Here is a 21643-nt window from a genome sequence, read left to right as displayed (position 1 = left end):
TGACCCTCATCCATATGTAAGAAATAGACCAAGTAGGGATACTTTTGTAAACAAAGATTGTTTATTTTATATAGAAAGTAAAAGCTACAGTCTTCAAAAACTTAAGGAGAAAATTAAATATATGAAATATGGAGTATAAGTAACTATAAACAGATCTGAAAAATGTAAGCATGCAGGCTCAGTGTTAAGATAAAAACAAATGGCTCTTTAATGGCACTTTGAGAAAAGAATAAAAGGAAAATGTAGGAAAACATCAGCTTCATAGCTGAGGCTATACCAGCGTCAGCCCTCATAGAAAAAAAAATACATTTACTCTCTACTCTAAAATAGGAGAATTTCTTTTTTTTAATTTATAAAATACAGGAAATGAAAGTGAGGCTTAGGGCCTCATGCAGAAGTATACCCCCAGTACTGGCCTAACCCTTCATAATAGTGTGCTGTGCTAGGTATGTGCATTTACTTTGAAATCTACAATACTGGTCACCATAATACTCATCAGCAGAATACAGTTGATGAAAGGTTTTTAGTTCAGTTTAGAATCTAACTTGTGACGAGAAATAATACTGAATGTTTTCTGTGTAACACTTTGTGGTTTCATGGGATGGCACCAACATTTTAAGGCTAAGAAAATAATAAAACAGATGGATCCGCACACCAAATAGTCCCGTTAGATTTTTATTTTGCTGAAATGTTTCGAGCACCAGGCTCTTCTTCAGACTTCTGAGAAGTGCAGAGAGTCGCCAGGTTAAATACTGTAATACCCTAATATTCTATACAGTATATTAGTGCATACTCTTAAAGTATTTCCTTGTATGTACTTGTATATATATATTTTGTATTTATACTAGGGGTGACCTTAATGCTTCAAAGCTTCGACCGTTGCCATGGTAATCGACCTCCATCAGTATTCGAATGCTCCGTTTTTTGTTTTTTTAATACAAGTATGTCATGATAAAGTATAAATCACAAAATCGCCCATGAAATAAGGAATAATCCCACAGCATTATTCATTATTCATATTCAACGTGAATTATTACTAGTAATTCTCAGACGGATATAGCTGTTTGTTGTGTGTAGAGGTGGGTCTGTGTACAGTGGTGCGGCAGCGGCGCTGTCTCGGCACTGAAACCGGGGAGATGGAGACAGACAGACAGAAAACATGTCAGCCTGCTGCGCGGCGAAGCTTCGAATACCTTTGAATATTTCTCACTGAAGCATGAAAGCCCAAAAAATGGTATTCGGGACAGCCCTAATTTATACTTTGTGTATATACCGATATGTTGTATGTACCTCTCTGTAGCCTTGAGATACTATCGGTGCATATGTCTAATATATAATGTATTTTCTTGCCAATATTTGATGGATTATGTGAAACAGGTGTGGTATTGTCACGTATGTGTTTTGTATGCAGTATGGGTATTTAAAATGTGGACTCTCTGCACAGAGCCTGGTGCTCGAAACGTTACAGCATGATAAAAATCCTGACAGGAGCTATTTGTTGTGCGGATCTATCTCTTTTATTCTGCTATATTTCTTTGATGCAGCATCGATCCGATCGGACACTGGCTACGCGTGTCTTTCCGTGTTTTATAAGGCTAAGAAAAGAAACAAGGCACTTTGCCTCTGTGGCTAGTCCTTTTTACAGATGTATCACTAGAAGTCATCCTCACCAAAACTGCTAATAAAAAGCATAAAGCCTGAGAACACCTTTAATATTTGTCACCAGATGTCCTCATGGACTAATTTCAGAGCTTTATACTGTACATCTATAGTCGGCCTGGCAGTCTCATTTCCAACTTAGATAATTTTTTTGAAGTATGTGTTACAACCTGCGCAACAATCTTACATTTATGTTCCAGGAGTTTGTGCACAAATTCGCATCTCAGCTCTGACTGCAGTCGACTGATGCTCGTCCTGTTACGCAAGGTGAGGTACTGCAAGCTAAATACTGTCAGGTTCTGTGCAGGTCAAAATCAGATTTACGAATATAAATAACCCTGGTGTGGATTTCTAGCTGTGCACATTTCTATAAAAATCTGATGGTGACAAACGTCTATAAGTGAGTGCCAAAGGAAAGCAGAACAAAACTAAACACCACCCCAATCTGAAAACATCAGGTGTCTTCAGACAAGCAATATCCCTGGATACCAAAATGCTAAAGGAAGCATACAGTCAGCTATTTACACTTCATGTGATTACTAATGGAGAGATGTTGATTTTTCTATTTTTTTTTTTTAGTTCATTTGTTGTCAGTGGCTACTCAGTGCAGCCTCAAATGCTGTACTGTGCTCTTAAAAACAGTTTAAAACTTAGTGCAGCAGTCTTCTCGACTCTTAAACTTCAAAACGGCAAAGTTATAAGTGGTAGCCATCATGTAGATCAGCTGGTGGAAGAGAACAGAAAAGGTTGTAAGAGAACATGCCGGTGACCTCCTCGTCACTAGTACGCTGACAAGTTAGTAAAGTGACCAATCATTTTCCAGCAGAAAAAAAGGTTAAGGAAAAAAAATGTAAGTATAATTTTACAGAATCCTACTTGTGCAATTTTGCGGTTCAAACTCATGATTGTGAATTTTTAGAAATTTACACTCTCTTATGGCACAAAAAGCAAAGCCCAAACTGCGCTCTCTTCCATCCATCCTAACATAAAAACAGGGCCATGTGCATCTAAGCAGATGGTAAACAGCAAATGGAAAAGCCTATGTGTAATCTTCCTCGGTATGGGAATGAGAAGAGGAGCACTTGACACATGATCTGCCGATACAAACCGTGCAGAGATGGACTAAAAGGGAGAGGATGGAGGGAGACCGGAGGGAAGCTTACCAGAGCGATCACGGTGGCTCCTGCCCCGGCGCACGCTACGATGTACAGGTGATAAGACAGGTAGAACTGGAAAAATAAGATAACACACAGTGATTATTCGTCTTCATGCTCCTCTGCTCTCATCTGCTGATGTGTGTATGCCATTTGCAGAAACGGATAGAAAACAACCTCTTACCTCACTGGTGTCGCAAATGTTACCTAGCGTAGATCCGCAGGCCTTGCCTGGTGTGGCGTTCCATGGGATAATTCCTGTAGCCATGAAATCCAAAGGTTATCATATACACTCCTTCCTAATTCCTTCATTGCACCATGTGATTCATGATCAAACCTGTCCAGTATTGTGAACTGAGCAATTTTCTTATTTTTTTCTTATCTGATAAACTAAGAAAAAAGGGGGCATTCCACCGATTTTGCATGAAGATCAGTTAAATCATCATGAGGAGTAGCCTAAGAAAACCGTTATATAATGTCTTTTGTGGTTCTAGAGGAGCTCTGTCAAGTCTGAGAGAATAAGAATTATCTTAATTTTAATGGAAAGTCTGCATTACAAACTGGGCGTGTGGAAAATCCTGGGCATATCAGTCAGACAGGGTCTAATGAAAGATGCAGTCGATTTGCATTATGGGAAGTGTAGGATCCAGTGTTTTTGAAAGTAAAGATGTCTCGGCCTCTGCTGCTTCGATTTGGAGCACTCTTTTATTTGAATATGTCCTTGCAAGTCCACAAACTTTATGGAAGTGCAATAGTAAGATGCTGGAGTACTTCTTTAAGGAACCCACAGGTATGATTTTTTTTTTTTTTTAAATCTGTTTTTTTGATCAATACTGTTAACTGTGATAATAAAGATAGGGGTGAAAAAGAGGGAGAAAACAGATACAGTTTTACATTTCATTTATTATTTAGATCAGGGGTCGGGACCCCCACTAGTTCTGAGGGGACGCAAAATATTGAAAGATTAGGAAAGAAGTGGAAAAAAAAAAAAATCGCATTCAAAATCATGTTGATTTTTACAAACTTTCCACTTTTTTCATGCAAATGACTGGATAATTTTACTACTTTGGGCCTTTAAAAATTATTAAAATAAAAAAGGGGGAAAAGTGAGTCTGTGGTTGAACTGGTCACAATCAGAAGACATAAGCAACAGGTGATGAGTGCTCACAAGTAGACATTGCTTGGTTTTAAGGGGTCCCCAAATCCCCTAACTTGGAGTACTGTATTGGTTCTAAGCCGCCTCAGCGTATACTCTAGTAAAACGAGACAAATTCTCAGATAAAAAGTGCTATTCTCTTACCATACTGACGAACATCCACACAGATGGAGTCAATGCTGGTGAGGTTGGCCATGGGAGACTTCATGGTGGCACAGGTAGACCACATGTTGTAGAAGAGGAAGACGGGCACGGCGGAGAAGCCGAACACGCCGAGCCAGGCCACGCCCAGGATGTATGTGAGGAACACAAACTGAGGATACAGAGATGGCACAGTGTTAGCATCATCAGATAACTCATACTTCGCTCCTATAATGAACACCTGTGCATCTTCTATTTTAATCACATGGCATGAAACCCTTTTTTTAAGCACTCTGTGTTTTAAAAAACAGGTTGGACGCAGCGGTGCGGTTGTATTAACATACCATTCCACTGATGCAGCGTCCGCAGATGGTGGTCTTGAACTCGCTGTGCAGTTCCTTGACTGCGCTGGTCGTGTAGAAGCCCTCGGCCAGCAGGATGATCCCGTACAGGAAGAAAAATGAAGCGATGCCGTAGATGACATACTGCATCAGCTGTATTCTGTTAAAGAGCAATGTCACACATAAGCTTAGTCCTATAGTTAAAAACAGAGTAAACACAAATCCAGCACTAACATGCGTTTAGTCTCCAAACGTAACACCTGGAGAAACCCGCTAACAATGTGAAGTATGACTGTCTGGTGTGGAAAATAGCTGCTTACAATCAATTTTTTTGCATGCAATCTTTAGAACATGAGTAACCTGTGCTGGCTGATTAATCATGCACAGATGGTTATGATTAAGATAGCGATCCAGCTTCCCTAAGACGTGAAGAGAGACGGTGTAATCCCAAATGTGGAGATAACAGGTGATACATGTCTCTGGAAATCATCCGCCAAGAGACAGACTGCCTCTCTAGACATCTTTAATTAAACAGCGCACCCCAAATCTACGTCAACATGAAACATATGTGCAGCCCTGTCTCTTGTCATTCCTCTTTTTATTGTCTCGACTAATGGATCCACTTACAAAAATATAACAAAAAAGGTCCGTATTAGGACTGTTTCTCCAGGGTAAGGTGAACTTGGGAGACGTTGTCAAGCTAAAAATAGCCCACATAAAGTCAACCTCATTAAAGGTTAGATCCATCTTACCGTTAGGCCTCTATTTATTGCGACGGTTATGTAAGGGCACGTTTTCACAGTGAGCATATTGTGTAATGGATCCTATGGTGACATTAAAGACAGGCAAGCATTACGAGCGGCCGTGTAGCACAAACACAGAGGTCACTTACATGTCAGTCAGCATGGCGTGATCACTGGTGACCTTGGAGAAGTGGGTTTCCAGGATGGTCACGGTGCCAGTGAGAGCCACATGGCCGCATCCACAGAACAGGGCGACGCCAGAGAAGCAGAGGATTGTGGCCACCAGCGACGCGTACGGCACGCCGCCTAAACATTTGATGCAGCACTCAAAGCAACCTGTAGAAAAGAAGAAAAATTGGGGTCAGCGACAACAGTCATTTGATATCACGGAACAGTGTTTTAAACCAGATTGTTTTACTCTAAAAGCCAATAAAGTAAACATCAGTCCCCAGTTCCATATAAGGGATTGTGTTTTACTTGCAGGACAGGAAGTGATCTCAGTGGAATGAAGTATGAGATGAATATTCATGAGTCATCCACGGAGCCTATTGCAGCACACCCTGGACGGATCAACCAGTCTATCACAGACACCAAATGGCATTTTGACATTGACTTTTCTCTTAGATATCTAAAGAACAAAAGGCACTGACACAGACAGACAGAGACAAAATAGGTTTCATAAAATATGTGGTCATCCTTCATGCTTCTTTCGATACGCCTGCAATGTAAAATACAAGCGGAAACAGCTCCAGTTTGCTGTGTGAGGTATTTACAATCCACACTGCCTTTAATGTTTCATCTGACAATTCATCACTCCACTTAAAAGGGCACTAATGGCCATCCGGCAGGTCAGGGCAATGGGTGTCAGCCAAGCTGTAATGGAAATCAATGGCGACTCGCAACGAGGGAATGAAGTGACCCAGATGGATCTGCCTCATCCAACTGTGTTCCTGTGCCTTGTGAAATGGAGCCAGTCGCCACAATGCGGCGTCTGTGGATGCATGCAAACAAACCACACTGTGCTTCCAATCAGATCCACATGTGTCTGACAGGATGTTGTTGAGTCATCCAGGTCAATGGCTGTTTATGCTTTAAAGCTCTCACATGTGCTCAATGTCAAAACTGCAACTAAAGTGTTTAAAGCTGCTATAATCAATATTTTGTACATTAAAAGGAACAGTGTGTCACATTTCAGGGGATCTATTAGCAGAGATGGACTATAATATTCATAACTATGTTTTCATCAGTGTAAAATCACCTGAAACCTTAAATCGTTGTGTTTTCGTTAGCTTAGAATGAGTCCTTCATATCTACATAGGGAGCGGGTCCTCTTCACGAGTCCGCCATGTTGCTAAACCACGTTTCTACATTAGCCCAGAACGGACAAACCAAACACTGGCTCTAGAGAGAGCCTTTTTTCCATTTTTCCATTTTTCCATTACCTGACAGACACCCTGTCAAACTGCGGTAACGTGAGCCGCAGAGTGCAAAACTGTGGTACCGCCATCTGACTTCCGTTGCTCCTGAAGTAGTGTTATTATGGTAAGGATGGCCTCTGAGCGAGGCAAACAGTGTAACCATGGTTTTGCACTCGCCGGCTCACATTACTGCAGTCTTGGAAAGGGAGAAGTGAGCAGAAGGGTACTCAGTTGGTTGCAATCTGCAACCACACCACTAGATACCGCCAAATCCCACACACTGTAACCTTACGAATGGATCAAATGACTGTGTGTATGTGACAGAGGTCACCCATAGTGAACATATAGAAAATGATCACCAACTCCACAGTTCACCCTCAACTCTACAGCAGTTTTTCAACAGGTCAGCACTTTTTTACGTGGAAAAAAAGCTCTGATAAACCCTTGGTACACTACCAGCACCAAGCAGCAGCAACGGATAGAGTTACCAACTAGCTGGTGAACATAGCAGAGCATCTAGCAGCTAAAGAGCCATATATGTCTCTCAGGAGTTGGTGGAGACCAAAACAGAGCTAGACGGAGAGTGAATACTGGACTGAATACTAATTTTGCTCCACATCTGCTGGATGTATAAATAAGCAATTGTCTGCTAACAAGTGTGCCATATCAACTATAGTTGCACTGATCCAAAGTGGCCAAAGCATCGATTATTACAGGTTTTTAGGTTTTTGTAGCTTTGAAGGAACTGCAACAATCTTCCCAAAACAGATCATGCAAATGCATCATTATCCAAAGCACAGCCTAATGTATGTAATAGAAACAATGCAATTATAATGTAGTAGAAATGATATACCGCCGAGGGTGAGTCGTAGATAGGGTGAGTAGAGGCTAACAAGTGATATACTGAATACGTTTTTTTCTTAAATGATCTCAATTAACCGTTTTTTTTCTCATCTCTGCTCGTTCTTGTGTGTAATAGGAAACAGGAAACGGGAGGATGCAGAGCTTATCTCAACACCAATTTGTGCTTTTCTTGAAGAAAAACAGACCAAAAAACTATTTTCTACTTGCTTGCTCCTTCCATGGAGGCAAGAATCCTGAAAGTTCATCTGTATTTGTGCTCTTTGCCCTAACAAAAGGATATTAAAACAGATATACTGCCGCTGGGCCAACACTTTTGCCGTCATCCTGACTGTTTGTGTAGTACGGGGAGATAAAAACATTTTTGTCCCGTGGTGGGTGAATAGGAGTTGCCATGGCAGCACGTTAACCACAACACAATGAGTGTGCCCACAGCAGAGTTGCGCTAACTTCCACCGCAGCCCACATTTCTCCGATGAACACGTCGGGGGAGGGTGAGTGGGCTGCTGGGAGTCCGAGCGCAGAGAGCTCCACAGGATATTGAGCCCAGCTGCAAAGTGAATACAGTTCATTTAAAAGGAAGAAGTGCTCTTGTAGTGGATGTCACTGTCAGGTAGCTCTGATCCAGTAGCAGGCTGTATCTTTGCTATAAATCCACCAGCTCTCACAGTCCTGAAGAGAAGAAATGTTTCCATATGAAGAGCCTCCATTACCAAAGCTCTCGTATTAAATGTGCACAGAGCGACAGAGGCAGTCACAACAGTCACACTGGTTTATAGTAAATCCATTTGACTGTAATCAATTGTGTCATGTCATGGATGAAAATCAGCTTGACTGCGCAACTCATTAAGTGTCTGTTTGTTTTCAAACCCTGCCTTGAAAAGCATCACTATTCCCATTAGATCAACTGTCTAAATGTTGATAGCATGGTGCTGGATGCCATGATATCATCATGACAGTCAGTCTGCCTCAATTACTGGATTTTTACTGGATATGAAAATGAGAAAAAAACACAGATAGGGATGTCTAAAGCTGTAAGAAACACTACCGAATGTATGAAATGCCTGAAAAAGTCGAGTTGACCATGCACCGCCCTCCCCTGGAGCCTGTCACGGCGAAGGTCAGACTGACGTGTTTGTATCTGCCGTGCTCGTCTAACTTGGAGCACTTAGAGAGAGAGAAAACATGTTTGAAAGCCACCAATCCGATCGATACGCCATCTGTTTGATTTGTGTCCATTCCACAGGAGTGGTTTGCTTTTGAAGCATCTATCCATCCAGAACGGAGTATATTGGTTAGACATCTCTCTCTCTCTCAATGGATAAACCTTGTGTCACTTAGGGTTGTTATCCTTAATAACACAATAAATCCAAGGTGGTATTTTCACAGCTGGACTGGGCATGTTGGCAGGTTAGTAGAACTCTGTTCTGGCTGACTGAAAAAAAAAAACACTGGCACGAGGACAGACCCACTGACGAGTTTCAACTATTAGCAGCCTCAGGAATACCACTCTGTTCACAAAGGGCCTCTGTGAAAGCTTTAGACTTGGTGTTAGACATCAGGGGAGACGGACAGAAATGACATCAAAGCCCAACACCACTTTTAAGCACTCCCACGGGAACGGTAGTCTGCACCAAAGTAAAATCAGTCTCATACAGTCAATGGATTCAAAGCAGAGGTGGGATGTTGAAGTAATCTCCGGGTCTGTGAGATATTACATCCTTATCATTAAATCTGCCGACTTTATAGAAGGTCTCATGTTGAAGAATCAGTTCTTGACACCAACTTTGTTCTTTTTTTCCTTATTTTGTGAGGGAGGTGGGGTTGTACTATTGGGTTAACGGAATAATTTGACAATTTGGGAAATTCCCAAGAACACGGATATTACGAGGTGAAAAAGCGACGTAATTTTTTTTCGGAACAAGGTCGATTTTCTGAGCTTTCACACTGCAGATAAAGGCATCAACCAATCACACTGTGTGCGGAACCGGTGGAGTTGCGCCTATATTTATGAAACAACAACATGGAGGCTCTGTAGTCCGAACCAAGACAACAAACTGTATTACTCCTTTCAACCTTGACAAAGGTAGTGCAGACCAGATCCACTCCTTCCGTTCTTACTTTTCACAATACTTTTCATATAATATTCGCAGGCGAGTATTTTGTATTTTCGTGTCGTTTATTCGTCATGCCCCGGGTGTGTAAAGGCCTTTTAAGTAATAAAATCTAGCTTACGGCACCTCCAAAGCTCACTAATTTGACACATTATAGCTTGTTTGTATAATCAGTACAAAACAAAGTGTAAAAATGTCAATTTCTGGGTTTATGTGCGGGACTATTTCTTGGCTGGGCGCAGTGACTTTTTCATGTGTCTGCTGATTGCCTAGCAACCTCACGGAGATGACAAGACTCCACGAGCGGTATCAATCTTCCAATATTACCACAAGTAAACTCTAGTTTTAATTTTCTGTAAACAAAAAAAAACATAATTTATCTCAAAATCAAACATCTCTTATCAGATGTGCTTTTCATCTGATAACTCTGATTCTTTCACAAAGTTAAACATAATTCCTTTTACGTTGCATTTATTGAAATTACAAAATCTAGTTGAAAGACGACAATGGATTCTGCAATTAGATCGACTGTGATAGGCGAAACAAAACTTCATAGAAGATGTTGCAATGAGTATTTGAGATAGACAGCCAGTAGCAGTAAACACAGCAAAGTACAGACTGTTTCCTCTGAGTGTAATGTGTGTGGGATTTCATAGCGTACAGGATATTGCGGGACAGACTTTAGCTCCAATCACCCTCCTCCGCAGGGGATAACAGTAGGAGCCGGTGACTCTCTCAACAACAAGCTTGTACTAAATAGATCCTGCTGGCTTGTTCGGAGTGGAACACACACACACATACACACACACACACACACACACACACACACACACACACACACACACACACACACACACACAGTTGGGCCTTTTCCCTCTGATGACTTTCACATGCTCCGAGTCCCTGACTAATACTCCTGGTTAAACCTCCAGCCACTTCAAGACTCTCCGCTCTCCAACTCATCGCTACAGTGCATGAATGAGAGGAGGACACATCGAATGAAAAATAGAGTGAAAGAAAGAGAAACGCAGACAAGTCAGCGACTGTTTGTAATGACAATGTCCGGCCTTACAGCAGAGGCTACATTTGCCACATCGTGATCACGAGGATAGAAGGAAGAAAAAAAAGACACTTGTGTGAGAAAAAGTGTGTGTGTATGACATTGTGTGAGAGAGACAGAAAAAAATAGAGACATAGTCCAAGAAGCCCTGATACAAAGAGCCAGTGTGTGCAGCCCTAGACTGTCCATCACACTGGACTCTCAGGGGCCATTCAGAATGGCAGTGAACCACGGCCCCGCTCTTCCGGCCCACAGGCTCGAGGCCCAGGACAAGCCCACCGCTGAGCTCCATCCTGTGTGCCCCTCCAGCAGCACTGCACATAGCTCAGCCACAATGGGCCGCAGCAGCTACTTCACACTCCGGGAGGATCCTGTTTGTCAGAGCAGCTCAAATCATCCAATGTGTGAATGAGATGGCTCATTAAGGCTGACCAGCTGACAGACAAACAGACACAGCGAGGCAAGAGTGACCAAGAAAACGAGGGTGTATCTTAATTTTGTGTCAATAACCCGCAATGCTGGATTACCAAGCGGGCAAAGTGGGCAACTACCCCAGGGACCCAGACTTCCAGAGACCCCCCGAGGTTTACTGTTCATCAGCTGTTGTTATTTATTGAGCATTTTACACTTTTATTTCATAGCCAATAGCAGAGAGAGACAGAAAATGAGGGGAGACAGAAAGAGGGAATGACATTCAACAAAAGGTCCCCGTAGTTCATGTTTGGTGCCTTAAAGCTGAGGACGGTAACGTTGAGTAAATATGATAAAAATTTATTTCTATAAATCTGTCACTATATCCTGACAGTAGTGCATGACACAGACAATCTGTGAAAAAAGTCATGCTCCTCTGCCTCCCCTTTCGTGCTCCCAATGGCATTTGCAAGTTTCTACCGCACCCAAATGAAAACAACCAATCAGAGCCGAGCTGGAGCCAGACAGTCTGTGGCGAACTGCGATCAAACCGTCAAACTAGGCAGCTCAAACGTTTGCAGAAACATCTTGTAGGGTACTGTTTAGCTGTAAAATGAGAAAGTTTGTGACCCTGCCGCCATGTTGAAAACCGACCAAAACCATACACCGCCTACCGCCCGGGGTCACAAGCGTTCTCATTTTACAGCTAAACAGTACGCTATAATGTGTTTCTGAAAACATTTGAGGTGAGAAATAGGCATTACAGTAACAGAATATTGATTCATATTTGATCAGCGCTGCCTAGTTTGACCGTTTGATCAGAGTTCACGCGTGATTGACAGCTGCTGTGGAGACAGCTCGGCTCTGATTGGTTGTTTTCCTCCGATCTATAAATCTTGCAGATGCCATTAGGAGCACAGGAGGACACCGGAGGACACACAGGAACATGATATTCTTCAGATTATCTGTCTCATGCACTACTGTCAAGATAAAGGGACAGTTTCATAAAAATAACTTCTTTTTTTTATCATATTTGCTCAAGGTTACCTAACTTTAACTTTAAACCCCAGACCACCAGAGTGCCCTGGTTTTTGGTAATTTGATTACTTGCAAATTTGTTGCACAATAAGGACAATATCAACCGCATTATTGTATATTAGACATTTATTGTTTTACTGTATACTGTGCTCACATGGTGCCTTTTTCTAAAATAGCTGTGTTTCATCTAATTACAAACCTGGGTATTTCAGTAGTAGTAGTATTTCAGGAGTTAGAGTTGCATCGATTAGGCAAATCAGCAATTGATCGCTGAGTTGACCGACAGAAAATTAAACAATTTTGATAATCGATTAATTCATTAACCTGTTCCAGCTTCTCAAATGTGTATATTATCTGGTTCTCTTAGTCTCCTGATAGTAAACTGAATATCTTGGGGGTTTTGGGCTGCTGGTCAAACAAAACAAGACATTTGAAGATGTCTCCTTGGACTCCAAACAATTATTCAATGAATTCAAAAAAATAATTTGTAATCGATAATGAAAGCAATCATGAGTAGCAGCTCTAAGAGGAAGACTACTTATACCAGTGCCAGTTGTTGGTTGGTTTGTCTGCAAAATATATAGAAGCTGCCATCTATAGTGTGCTGTGTGCATTGATGGGGCCCAAGAACAGATGTTTGCCCCAGTGTGTCCAAACAGGTTCATCCATCCATGCATCACCACACGTTTGCTTGAGCCCAGACTCATCACACTAACTCCTGCAGCTGGTTCTGCTTCATCACCTCCCTCCATCCTTCCACAACAGACATCACGTGAACGAAGCCTGTTAACACCATCGAGCTGAAATCGTCCAACAGCTGGGACCCTCAGAGGAAAGTATGAAAAGGGTCAAACATTGTTTAATTAGATGTCCATACCAGACACAAACACAGACACACCCACACACCTACGCAAACAACCAAGCACATAGAAGCACATAGAAGCATCACATAATCATAAGTATGTATCTGCACAAACTTTGACACACAATTTGGGATGAAGTGAAGAACTCTTGCATCTCATCCCTGAGCCCTGAGTCACACCATCCAGTTTTAATCTCAGCATCGAGCCTCATTGCTAACAGATGTGTCTGTTTACAGCTGACGCTAAGTATTGTTGTTTGTTGCTTCATTGGGGCGAGCTGCCAAAAACACATTTATGAGAAACAGTCTCATTTTCCACACTCTCCACTTTGAGAGGAGACTTTTAAAATGCCATAATGGCTATAATGGCCATTCTCGAGGGGACGGGGGAGATCTGAGCCAGCCAATACGTCAAAAAGTGGTCTCAGTGTTTACTTAATCTAACAAGGGAAACTTCTACTCAGTCAGCTAATAGCTGTTGACTGCGGCTCGCCCGTGGCGATGTGTGAAAGGAGCTGTGTGGATGTACTCAATGACAATAATGATGACCATAATGGCTCATAAATTGCGCGTTTGGGTATAGTAGAGGAGTAAATCTGTGAACATGAGCTGTGTGATATGCAAGTAAATGATCAGGTCAACTCTTTTTATAGGCCAATAGCACATACAGTGTCTCAGTGGGGCTTTACAGGCCCACAGGTTCCTGACCCCGGCGTAAGCATTCAGGAACGCTCCTTTTAAAAAAGACATCGTTCGCAATGTGATCGCAATGTCCTCGGTTGGAGTCCGGCTAGGGATCTTTGTTGCACTCTCTCATTATTTCCTGTCAGCTCTCTACTGTCCTCATAAAGACATAAAATGTCCCGAAAATATATAAAAGGAGAGTGGAGTGATATACAGATTTTGCCTCTTAGGGTCCATGCTGTGAGTCGATAAACATGAGGTCAATGGACAGAAAATGAATTGACAAAAATTCCTGTAGTTGTTTAATCTTTTAAGTCAACATTATCTGGTTCCATCTTCTCAAATGTGAGGATTTGCTGCTTTTCTCAGTTTTATATCTAAATTGAGTACGTTGGGGTTTTTAAACTGTTGGTCGGACAAAAACTAACTTGGACTCTGGGAAGCTGTGATGGACATTTGTCCTTATTTTCTGACAGTTATCTTTTAGTTACAGCCCTAAATGCATATAACATCACGTTTTGGCTTAAAATAACTATGTTTAAAAAAACGTAACGCTTGTGAACGCAAAGACAACTACACATTGTTGGTTTCACACAGGAAGCAAACTCATTCTCCTGGGTTAAAGCCCTGTGTTTTGTGTCCCATCCACACCTTCCACGGAGTTTCACAAAGCGGCTGACTTTTTGTCAATTGCTATTGTCGCTAGAGGTCACTATCGTCTTCTTTTGTTCATTCTTTTGGTTATCGTCCATGTGAATGAATGATAAAACCTACTAGTGGGCGTAGGAGGGCCCTACTGACCCACATCTATGAGGCTTATAACCACTGATAACACCCAATTATTGACTCGATAACAGTCTAAATCGGCTGAACTGTTATTGACTTTGTCAGTCACATTGTCAAAGCTGAAGAGGTTTTAACGTTAGTATTACATTATTAAACACAACAGCCTTTCTTTGGAAATGTGCTCGTCTAAATGTACAATATTTCACCTGGAATAGATGTTCGGAACAAAGAGCAATAGAAAAATCAATGATTCCTACAAGAGGGTGAACAACTTAATGACTTTTCTCTCTCTCCTCAGTGTACACACTCCTCGCGGCTGTCTATTTTGTGAGACTGGTAATGTCTGGTTCATTTATCTTTGTCCTTGCCAGCCCCTCATCCATCTCATTAATCATCCACCCTCCCCCTGAAAGAATGACTCAAACGCACCCTGAGGTTTGACTGATCTGCTGTTGATTCTGCAACAGGCTCATTGTCCTTAAAAGTGACACTGGCATGATGATGACCAGCGGCATCGCAGCGTCCCTCCTGCTGCAGGAGGGAGGTCTGCTGCAAAACACCCCACGTACTGAAACTAATTAGATCATGAAACAAGCGAAATACTGCAGAAGAAAAACACACTGGAAAGCATGACAGAGACGACACATTTTTGCAAATGCATCAACTGGAATATCAACAATTACGTGCGTGCAAACACTGAAACAAGGATGCTGCGCTGACATTTAAAAGTCTGAGCAAAATCTACCCAACTATTGTGCAGAGTGAAACCAAGCAGGCTGGAGTAGGTTAAAGCCCCAGTAAACAGAGCAGTGAAAAGAACTGAACCGGCTCTTTGTGAGCGCTCATTGGTACCTCTTTTGTCCTGCCTCTGGTCTTGGTTTTCTTCTGATGGAGTTTCCATGGTTGTTTTTCTCCCATCCAACAAAAATGCTTCCTTTCAGCAAATTCTCTCTTCCTTTCTCCCCCCTTTTACTCTCTCCTCTCTCGCTCCCTCTTTCGCTCACTCTCCTTCACGCACGTTTCTGCTCTCTCTCTCTCTCTCTCTCTCTCTCTCTCTCTCTTGCTTCACGTTCGCTCTTTTCGTCTCATCCTGCCTCATGAAGGCACCGCTCCACCAGTATACCACAGTTCCTGTCAGAAGGGGATTTGGTTGAGCCTCGGTCATATGTCACTTAAAACCCAGTTTCAAAGGCAAAATGTGCATCTGTTCCCTTTTGTTCTGGCTGTTTTCGCGAGTCGGTCAAATTAATTTGTCCTCCTAATGACACACAAATCCTCGTCCATGCCATGAACACACTCCCTCCTCTCAGGCATGCTCGTCTCAGAAACTGAAGTACAACCCTGAATAGTAATCCGATGAGAACAGGGTTGTTATATCTGAGAGGGTGCAGATGGGTGAGTAGGGACCCCTACTTTTGAGTGGGTTAAAACCATACTCTGCTGTACAAGCTGGGGGCAGAAAGCAAATAGGCACACAATCACCTCTCTCTATTTTGCATCCGACCCCAGTTCAAGAAAGGGGGAGTGTGTGTGTGCGTGCGATTGGGGTGGGGGTTAGCCCTTCATCTTCTGATTGGCACCATATGCCCTCTGCTCCTGCAGCATACATTAGCCACCTCTGAACCGCTGTCTTCCGTCCATCTGGTGGCTTCTAACTCACATAAAAACGGACACAGGAAGGAACGGCAAATGTACATTTTCCTAAACAAGGACGCACAGAGCGTCCTCTGGGCTGATCCAAACAACAGAGGAAACAGCATGAGAAAATCCAGAGAATCATAATGGCAGAAACATGGAGAATGTAAGCTGATAAAAGGAGGGAGAAGAGGATGACACAATGAGAAACAACTTGTTAAAAATAAGCAAAAGATGAGCGGAGAAACAGACAGCGAGCGGAGACTGGGAAGAAGATCTTGGCTGTGTTTGTTTGGCAACAGCAGGCCGAGGAGCCCCAGGGGCATGCTAATGAGAGAAAGGCCTTTCAGCAGTGGGGAGGTGGGGGGGAGCTGCTGGAGCGGAGCTGGAGTGGGGTCTTCTCACGGATACCAGGCCTCAGAGAGGAGGGGGAGCCTCAGGGGTCAGGGAAGTGAACTTAGCGGGGATCCCACAATAACAAATGCCACGCTAATCTTCTAGCTTTTTCACCGTCAGCCCTGTAAAAACGCCAGGACAACTGACATCCTTGTGATGTGGAGAAAGGGAGACTCCAGCCCATAATGTAGAAGTGATGGTGGTTTGAATTCGACAGCTGATTTGGAGGTAGCTATGCTTGTGATTTCCCTGTGCATTAATTGTTCCGATGAGTGAAGCTTCAGAAAAAAAAGTAGTTTATATACACTAACACTAAATGTGCCACACACTTAACCACATATAGAGGCAGAGCCAAGTTACTGAGTACAACAAGCCAGTGATCCATCTGCGGCCCTTTAAAAGGTGAACGGACAACAACATGTTTGAATTTACTGCACACATGCAAAAGAAAATTCAAAACATATGATCAGGCCTGGTCAAATTGTGATTTCAGAGTAACTCTAATGTGTTCCATTCTAGTATGAATAAACATGTGCTTTTGATTGGAAATAATGACAAATTCACCCGGCAATTAAATAAAGCTTTTTTTGGCTTGGGGATTAGGTTAGGAAACATTTTGAAACATGGTAGAAGTCATAAATGTGTTTCTTCTCAGTGCATGTGAAGGCGTCATAGATCAGTCAGTTTGACAAAGAGATCTTTAAGAGAGACAAAGGCTCTGGTTGAACCAGTCTTAAAGGAGCAGTGTGGAGCATTTAAGGGATCTATTGGCAAAAATTATATATAATATTAATAAGTATGTTTTCTTTGGTATGTAATCACCTGAAAATAAGAATTGCTCTGTTTTCGTTACCTTAGAATGAGACGTTTATATCTACATGTTGAGCAGGTCCTCTTCACGGAGCCGGCTGTCATGTTTCTACAGTAGCCCAGAACGGACAAACCAAACACTGGCTCTAAATAGGGCCATTCACATTTCCACGCATTCCCGTCGGCCACCGTAGTTCTCCTCCACACTTGGCACACGGGAACATTATCTAGTTATAATCTGCAACCTCACCGCTAGATGCTACAAATCCTACACACTGCACCTTTAACAGTAAACATAGAAATTCAGCATATAGTGTTGTCACAATGCTCGTTCACATCCTCAAAAGGCAAATAATGAAGTCAATTAAAGCAGTGATTATGAGAGATATTCATCTCCTCCACATTGACCTTAACCCCTGTTTCAGTCAGAGACACATTTATTGCAAATGGTGACACATTTATAGTGAGAAAGAATCCCCCTTGGGGTGGTGGCTAGAGGGGTGGCAGCAAATGGCGCTGGCATGAAGGTATCAGCAGAGTAATCATGTCAGGTTATAAAGGACCATGCTGCACAGTGAGCCAGTGACTGTGAAGCCCGAATTAACTAAATAATGCCAATCAGCTGATGCAAGCACAATTTACCTAATTCTAGGAATTCAATGTACAATATTATGTCTACTTTGTGTATTTCTTAGAGAGAAATCACTTTACAAGAATAAATACTTCAAAAAAGATATCAATATAGTGTTTATATACTTCAAAAATATATAAAAAGTTGTCAAACATAACTTTATCTGTGGTAAATAAATGATTTCATTATGCTATACAAATCGGTAATACGCTGCTATAATGCCTCATAATATATCTCGTGCTGCAAGATATATTATTGGAATCTGTTAAAACTCTGTTTAGTTACAATTGATTTAGGCAACTGTGTATTTAGCTGTATTTTGTCAAAAATACGTTTTGCGGAGAAGACTCAAATCCATCATTAGAATTCAAGTTGTGTTTCTGGAAACCTGTCGAATATAACATTCACTCTGCTTTGGTGTCCATCAACTCCTGGGGAAAATATCTTGTTCTTTAGCAGTTAGATTGTTCAACTTTATGGGCAGGTAGCGTATATTTTGTGTTTATCTTTGCTGGAAACAGCTGCCTGCTGCTGGAAACAGGGTTGATTTTGAGCAGAGAAACTAAACGACATAGTAAATGTATTGGCAAATCAAAACAATGAGCAAAATAATAAATCTTAAGAGTGTGTAGGATTTGACGGCACGCGATTGGCCCTATCTAGAGCCAGTGTTTGGATTGTCCATTCTGGGCTAGAGACATGTCGGCCAGCTCTGTGAAGAGGACCTGCTCCGTATGTAGATATAAACGGCTCATTCTAAGGTAATGAGGTGATTTTCAGGTGATTATACACTAAAGAAAACATACTTATTAATATTATATTCCATTTCTTCCAATAGATCCCCCTAACTTTTACACACTACTCCTTTAAATGTCTTAGAGTTGGATGACAATTCCCCTTCCATTGCATGTAGTCGTGTGATTTATTGACAAATCATTTATTGACTTAATCTTACGTAAAGTGGTACCAAATGAATGAAGCAAGAAAGGTATTGTGAGACACATAAAGAGCAACAGACTGATTGGATCTTTACCAAAAACTACTGTGACAGGCCGAGTTGTCTGTGGGAATAATCATGTGAACGTAGGAGGCGAAGCCTGAGAGCCTCATGCTCCGTTCCAGTGTCGAGACAGCGCCACTCCCCTACTTGAGGACACAATCTGAATGATGATGAAGCTCATACAAATGGAGGAGGCTTCATTGTGGGTCAACCTTTCACGCTGTGAGACTGGGGGCCCTGAATGCTCCTCAGTGTTCAGTCACCCGTGAAGACCTGCACCCTGCTTGGCTCACACCGAGGAAGGAGTTCTCAGGGATGCAGGCCTGTGCCCAGGGCCCAAGTACCACTTATGAACACCGACAACGGCCTGAGAAAACCACAGGCTCGCCGCACCAGAGCAGAGGGCAGATCAAACCATATGACGTATGACTGATTGTGAAGGTCAAAGTCTGTTGAAAAGCTGAAGGAATCCAAAACAAGAGAGCAAACTGGTCGTCAAAATATCCATGAATATTTTGCTGTAGCGTTCCACTTCTTGTAGTGATTGGTGGCACATCACCACACTGGACACAGAGATTGGTGTTAACATTGTTGTGGCGATTTGTGCAGTTAGTGAATATCATTCCTGTGGTGGCATTGCTGTCCTAGATTTAAATGCAGGCCATCTTCGTAGGTCAATCTGCTCCATGTCTGCCTCCATGTTTGGCGTTCTGAATCTAAGTCATTGATTGGTTCACAACAGCATGCAGCTCACTACAAACCCATTATACAGATCCATTCACTTGTTTTTACTGACCCATTTTCCTATGCGAGTCCACAGAATAAAACAAAAAGGCGTAACAAATTCTGTACGACCTTTGTTGATCAATTCAGCATATGATCTGTTATAAAAATGCATGCCTCAAAGTCACAAGAACGACTGATACTTCTATGTAAATCCAACTAATATGAGTCTTTCAAAAGAAATCCTCTCTTTGCAATGGAAAAAAATTAATATGCAAGAACTGTCCTCATCCATTATAGCAAATATGTGGACAGTGAGAGGGAAAACCACAGTGGTGTGACTTATAGTGATCCTTGTGCTTCCGTTTGGCTCTGTCAGAGCTATAAACTAAGAGAAATCTGTTTTTCTTCAGCATCAGTGTGTTCATAACAAGAAAAAATAAAAAAAGAGGAAACTCCATACACTCAGTGTTTGAGTAAAGTGAAGATTAAAAACATATTTGAATCTTTTTATGGTATACAGTTAAATTAAAGCTGTTCGATCTTTATAGGCCTTCAGTGTTTCTCTTTTATTGGACAGTTTAAAACAAAAAGTACAACAATCCATGCAATGCCATGCATTCTTCTTCTTCTTCTTCTTGTCAAATCCTGGCACCTACATTACCCAAAATGCAACTTGACTGCCAACAGTTCAGTCAGAGATTCGATAATGTAGCCACTAGCCTCAAGCACAAAGACTGTATATAAGAAGTGGACGTAGTTACCGTGACGTCACCCATTGGTTTCTGGACTGACGTTTTGAAGCTTCGAGTTAGGCATTTTGGCCGTCGCCAATCTTGGTTTTTGGCCATTGCCATCTTGATAACACGGACAACTCCCAGACCGGACAACGCCGTGGTAGTGCCCTGTCAATCACAAGGTAACCACGCTCGAAAGCATACCCTGCTTTATGGTCTATTTGACTCTAAATGGGACCATAATTTACTAAATGAACATCATGCTGTATTGAAGAAGACTTGAAACTGGCGATTGAGATCACAAACTCATGTTTACAATGTTTACTGAGGTAATCAATCAAGTGAGAAGTAGAGTCATGTTCTCATAGACTTCTATACAATCAGACTTCTTTTTGCAACCAGAGGAGAGAGTGCATGTTTAGGGCACTTCTGCATAGGCTTCACTTTTCAGGCCTGGAGGTAGCCCACTGGACTTCACACAGCTCTTTGTAGCCACAAAAGGCTTTAAACAACTTGTTTAACATATAAAAGTATACCCACAAACAACTGAAAACATGTGGACGTGTTCTTTATGCTGAAAAAAATCATGTTGAAGAACATCATGCAGCATGGTAATGGAAATCCAACTCCGCTATTCAATTGCAACCATTTATGTCTTGACGTTTCTTCCACTGTACACTTTCCATATTGAATTTTTCTCTCCGCTCTGTAATTACACGTGTTTGACCAAACAGTGCCCGGGGTCTCTGACTCAGCGCTTCTCTAATTGCATGTTTGTGATACTATATCGTGTTAGGTCTGGAAATGGAACAAAACACTCCAAAGGGGATGCCTGGCAGCCATGTTTTTTCTTCTAAAAATGACTTCACAACCCTGACTCTCTGGCACCTCCACAGCCACTGTGGTTTTGGCCTAAGTGGGTTGCAAGGAGAGTGAGAGACACAGATGCTTCGTATTATCCAGGCTTCATTGCTTACAGTACTTTGGAAACTGCCACTATGGCTTGGCCGGACAGTAAACCAATGCAATGTCAAAACCTAAAGACTAAGAATTTCATAATTTCAGTCTGGAGTCAAAAGAGCAAATCAATGCCAGGAAACAGAAACCGAAACCTGGAAGAGAGTGAAAGAGAGAGAGGAGGCGTTTATAGTAGTTGCACCCCACCACCTAGTATACAGGCCATGAACTTCTTCCATTTTAGAGAAAAGCAAAAGGTCTCAGCGTAATTGTTTGTTTTTCTTTCAGTGTGCACTAAATATTTTAATGATGCCTCTGGTCTGGAC

The 21643-nt window shown here is 42.0% G+C and overlaps 1 protein-coding gene across 4 annotated transcripts in view; it reads right to left on the bottom strand.

Moving 5' to 3' along the window:
* The window catches only part of gpm6bb (glycoprotein M6Bb), a 37154-nt gene that overhangs the window by 2537 nt on the left and 12974 nt on the right, over positions 1 to 21643 (bottom strand). Inside the window, exons 1-7 of one of the 4 annotated variants that reach the window (XM_074659147.1) lie at positions 15281 to 15426; positions 5344 to 5530; positions 4455 to 4611; positions 4114 to 4282; positions 2998 to 3071; positions 2823 to 2888; positions 43 to 2383 (exon numbers count right to left, since the gene is read on the bottom strand). In XM_074659147.1, the coding sequence (XP_074515248.1) occupies positions 2303 to 2383; positions 2823 to 2888; positions 2998 to 3071; positions 4114 to 4282; positions 4455 to 4611; positions 5344 to 5530; positions 15281 to 15329 (783 nt within the window). In that variant the 5' untranslated portion in view covers positions 15330 to 15426 and the 3' untranslated portion in view covers positions 43 to 2302. Of the gene's footprint in view, positions 1 to 42; positions 2384 to 2822; positions 2889 to 2997; positions 3072 to 4113; positions 4283 to 4454; positions 4612 to 5343; positions 5531 to 15280; positions 15429 to 21643 lie in introns of those variants that run through there. The other 3 variants (XM_074659145.1, XM_074659148.1, XM_074659146.1) reach the window with 3 other exon arrangements.

This window comes from Sebastes fasciatus, chromosome 14 (genome assembly GCF_043250625.1).
Source record: "Sebastes fasciatus isolate fSebFas1 chromosome 14, fSebFas1.pri, whole genome shotgun sequence".
Taxonomy (NCBI): domain Eukaryota; kingdom Metazoa; phylum Chordata; class Actinopteri; order Perciformes; family Sebastidae; genus Sebastes; species Sebastes fasciatus.
Note: the sequence above shows the minus strand (reverse complement) of the source record. Positions and strands in the feature narration are given on the sequence as shown.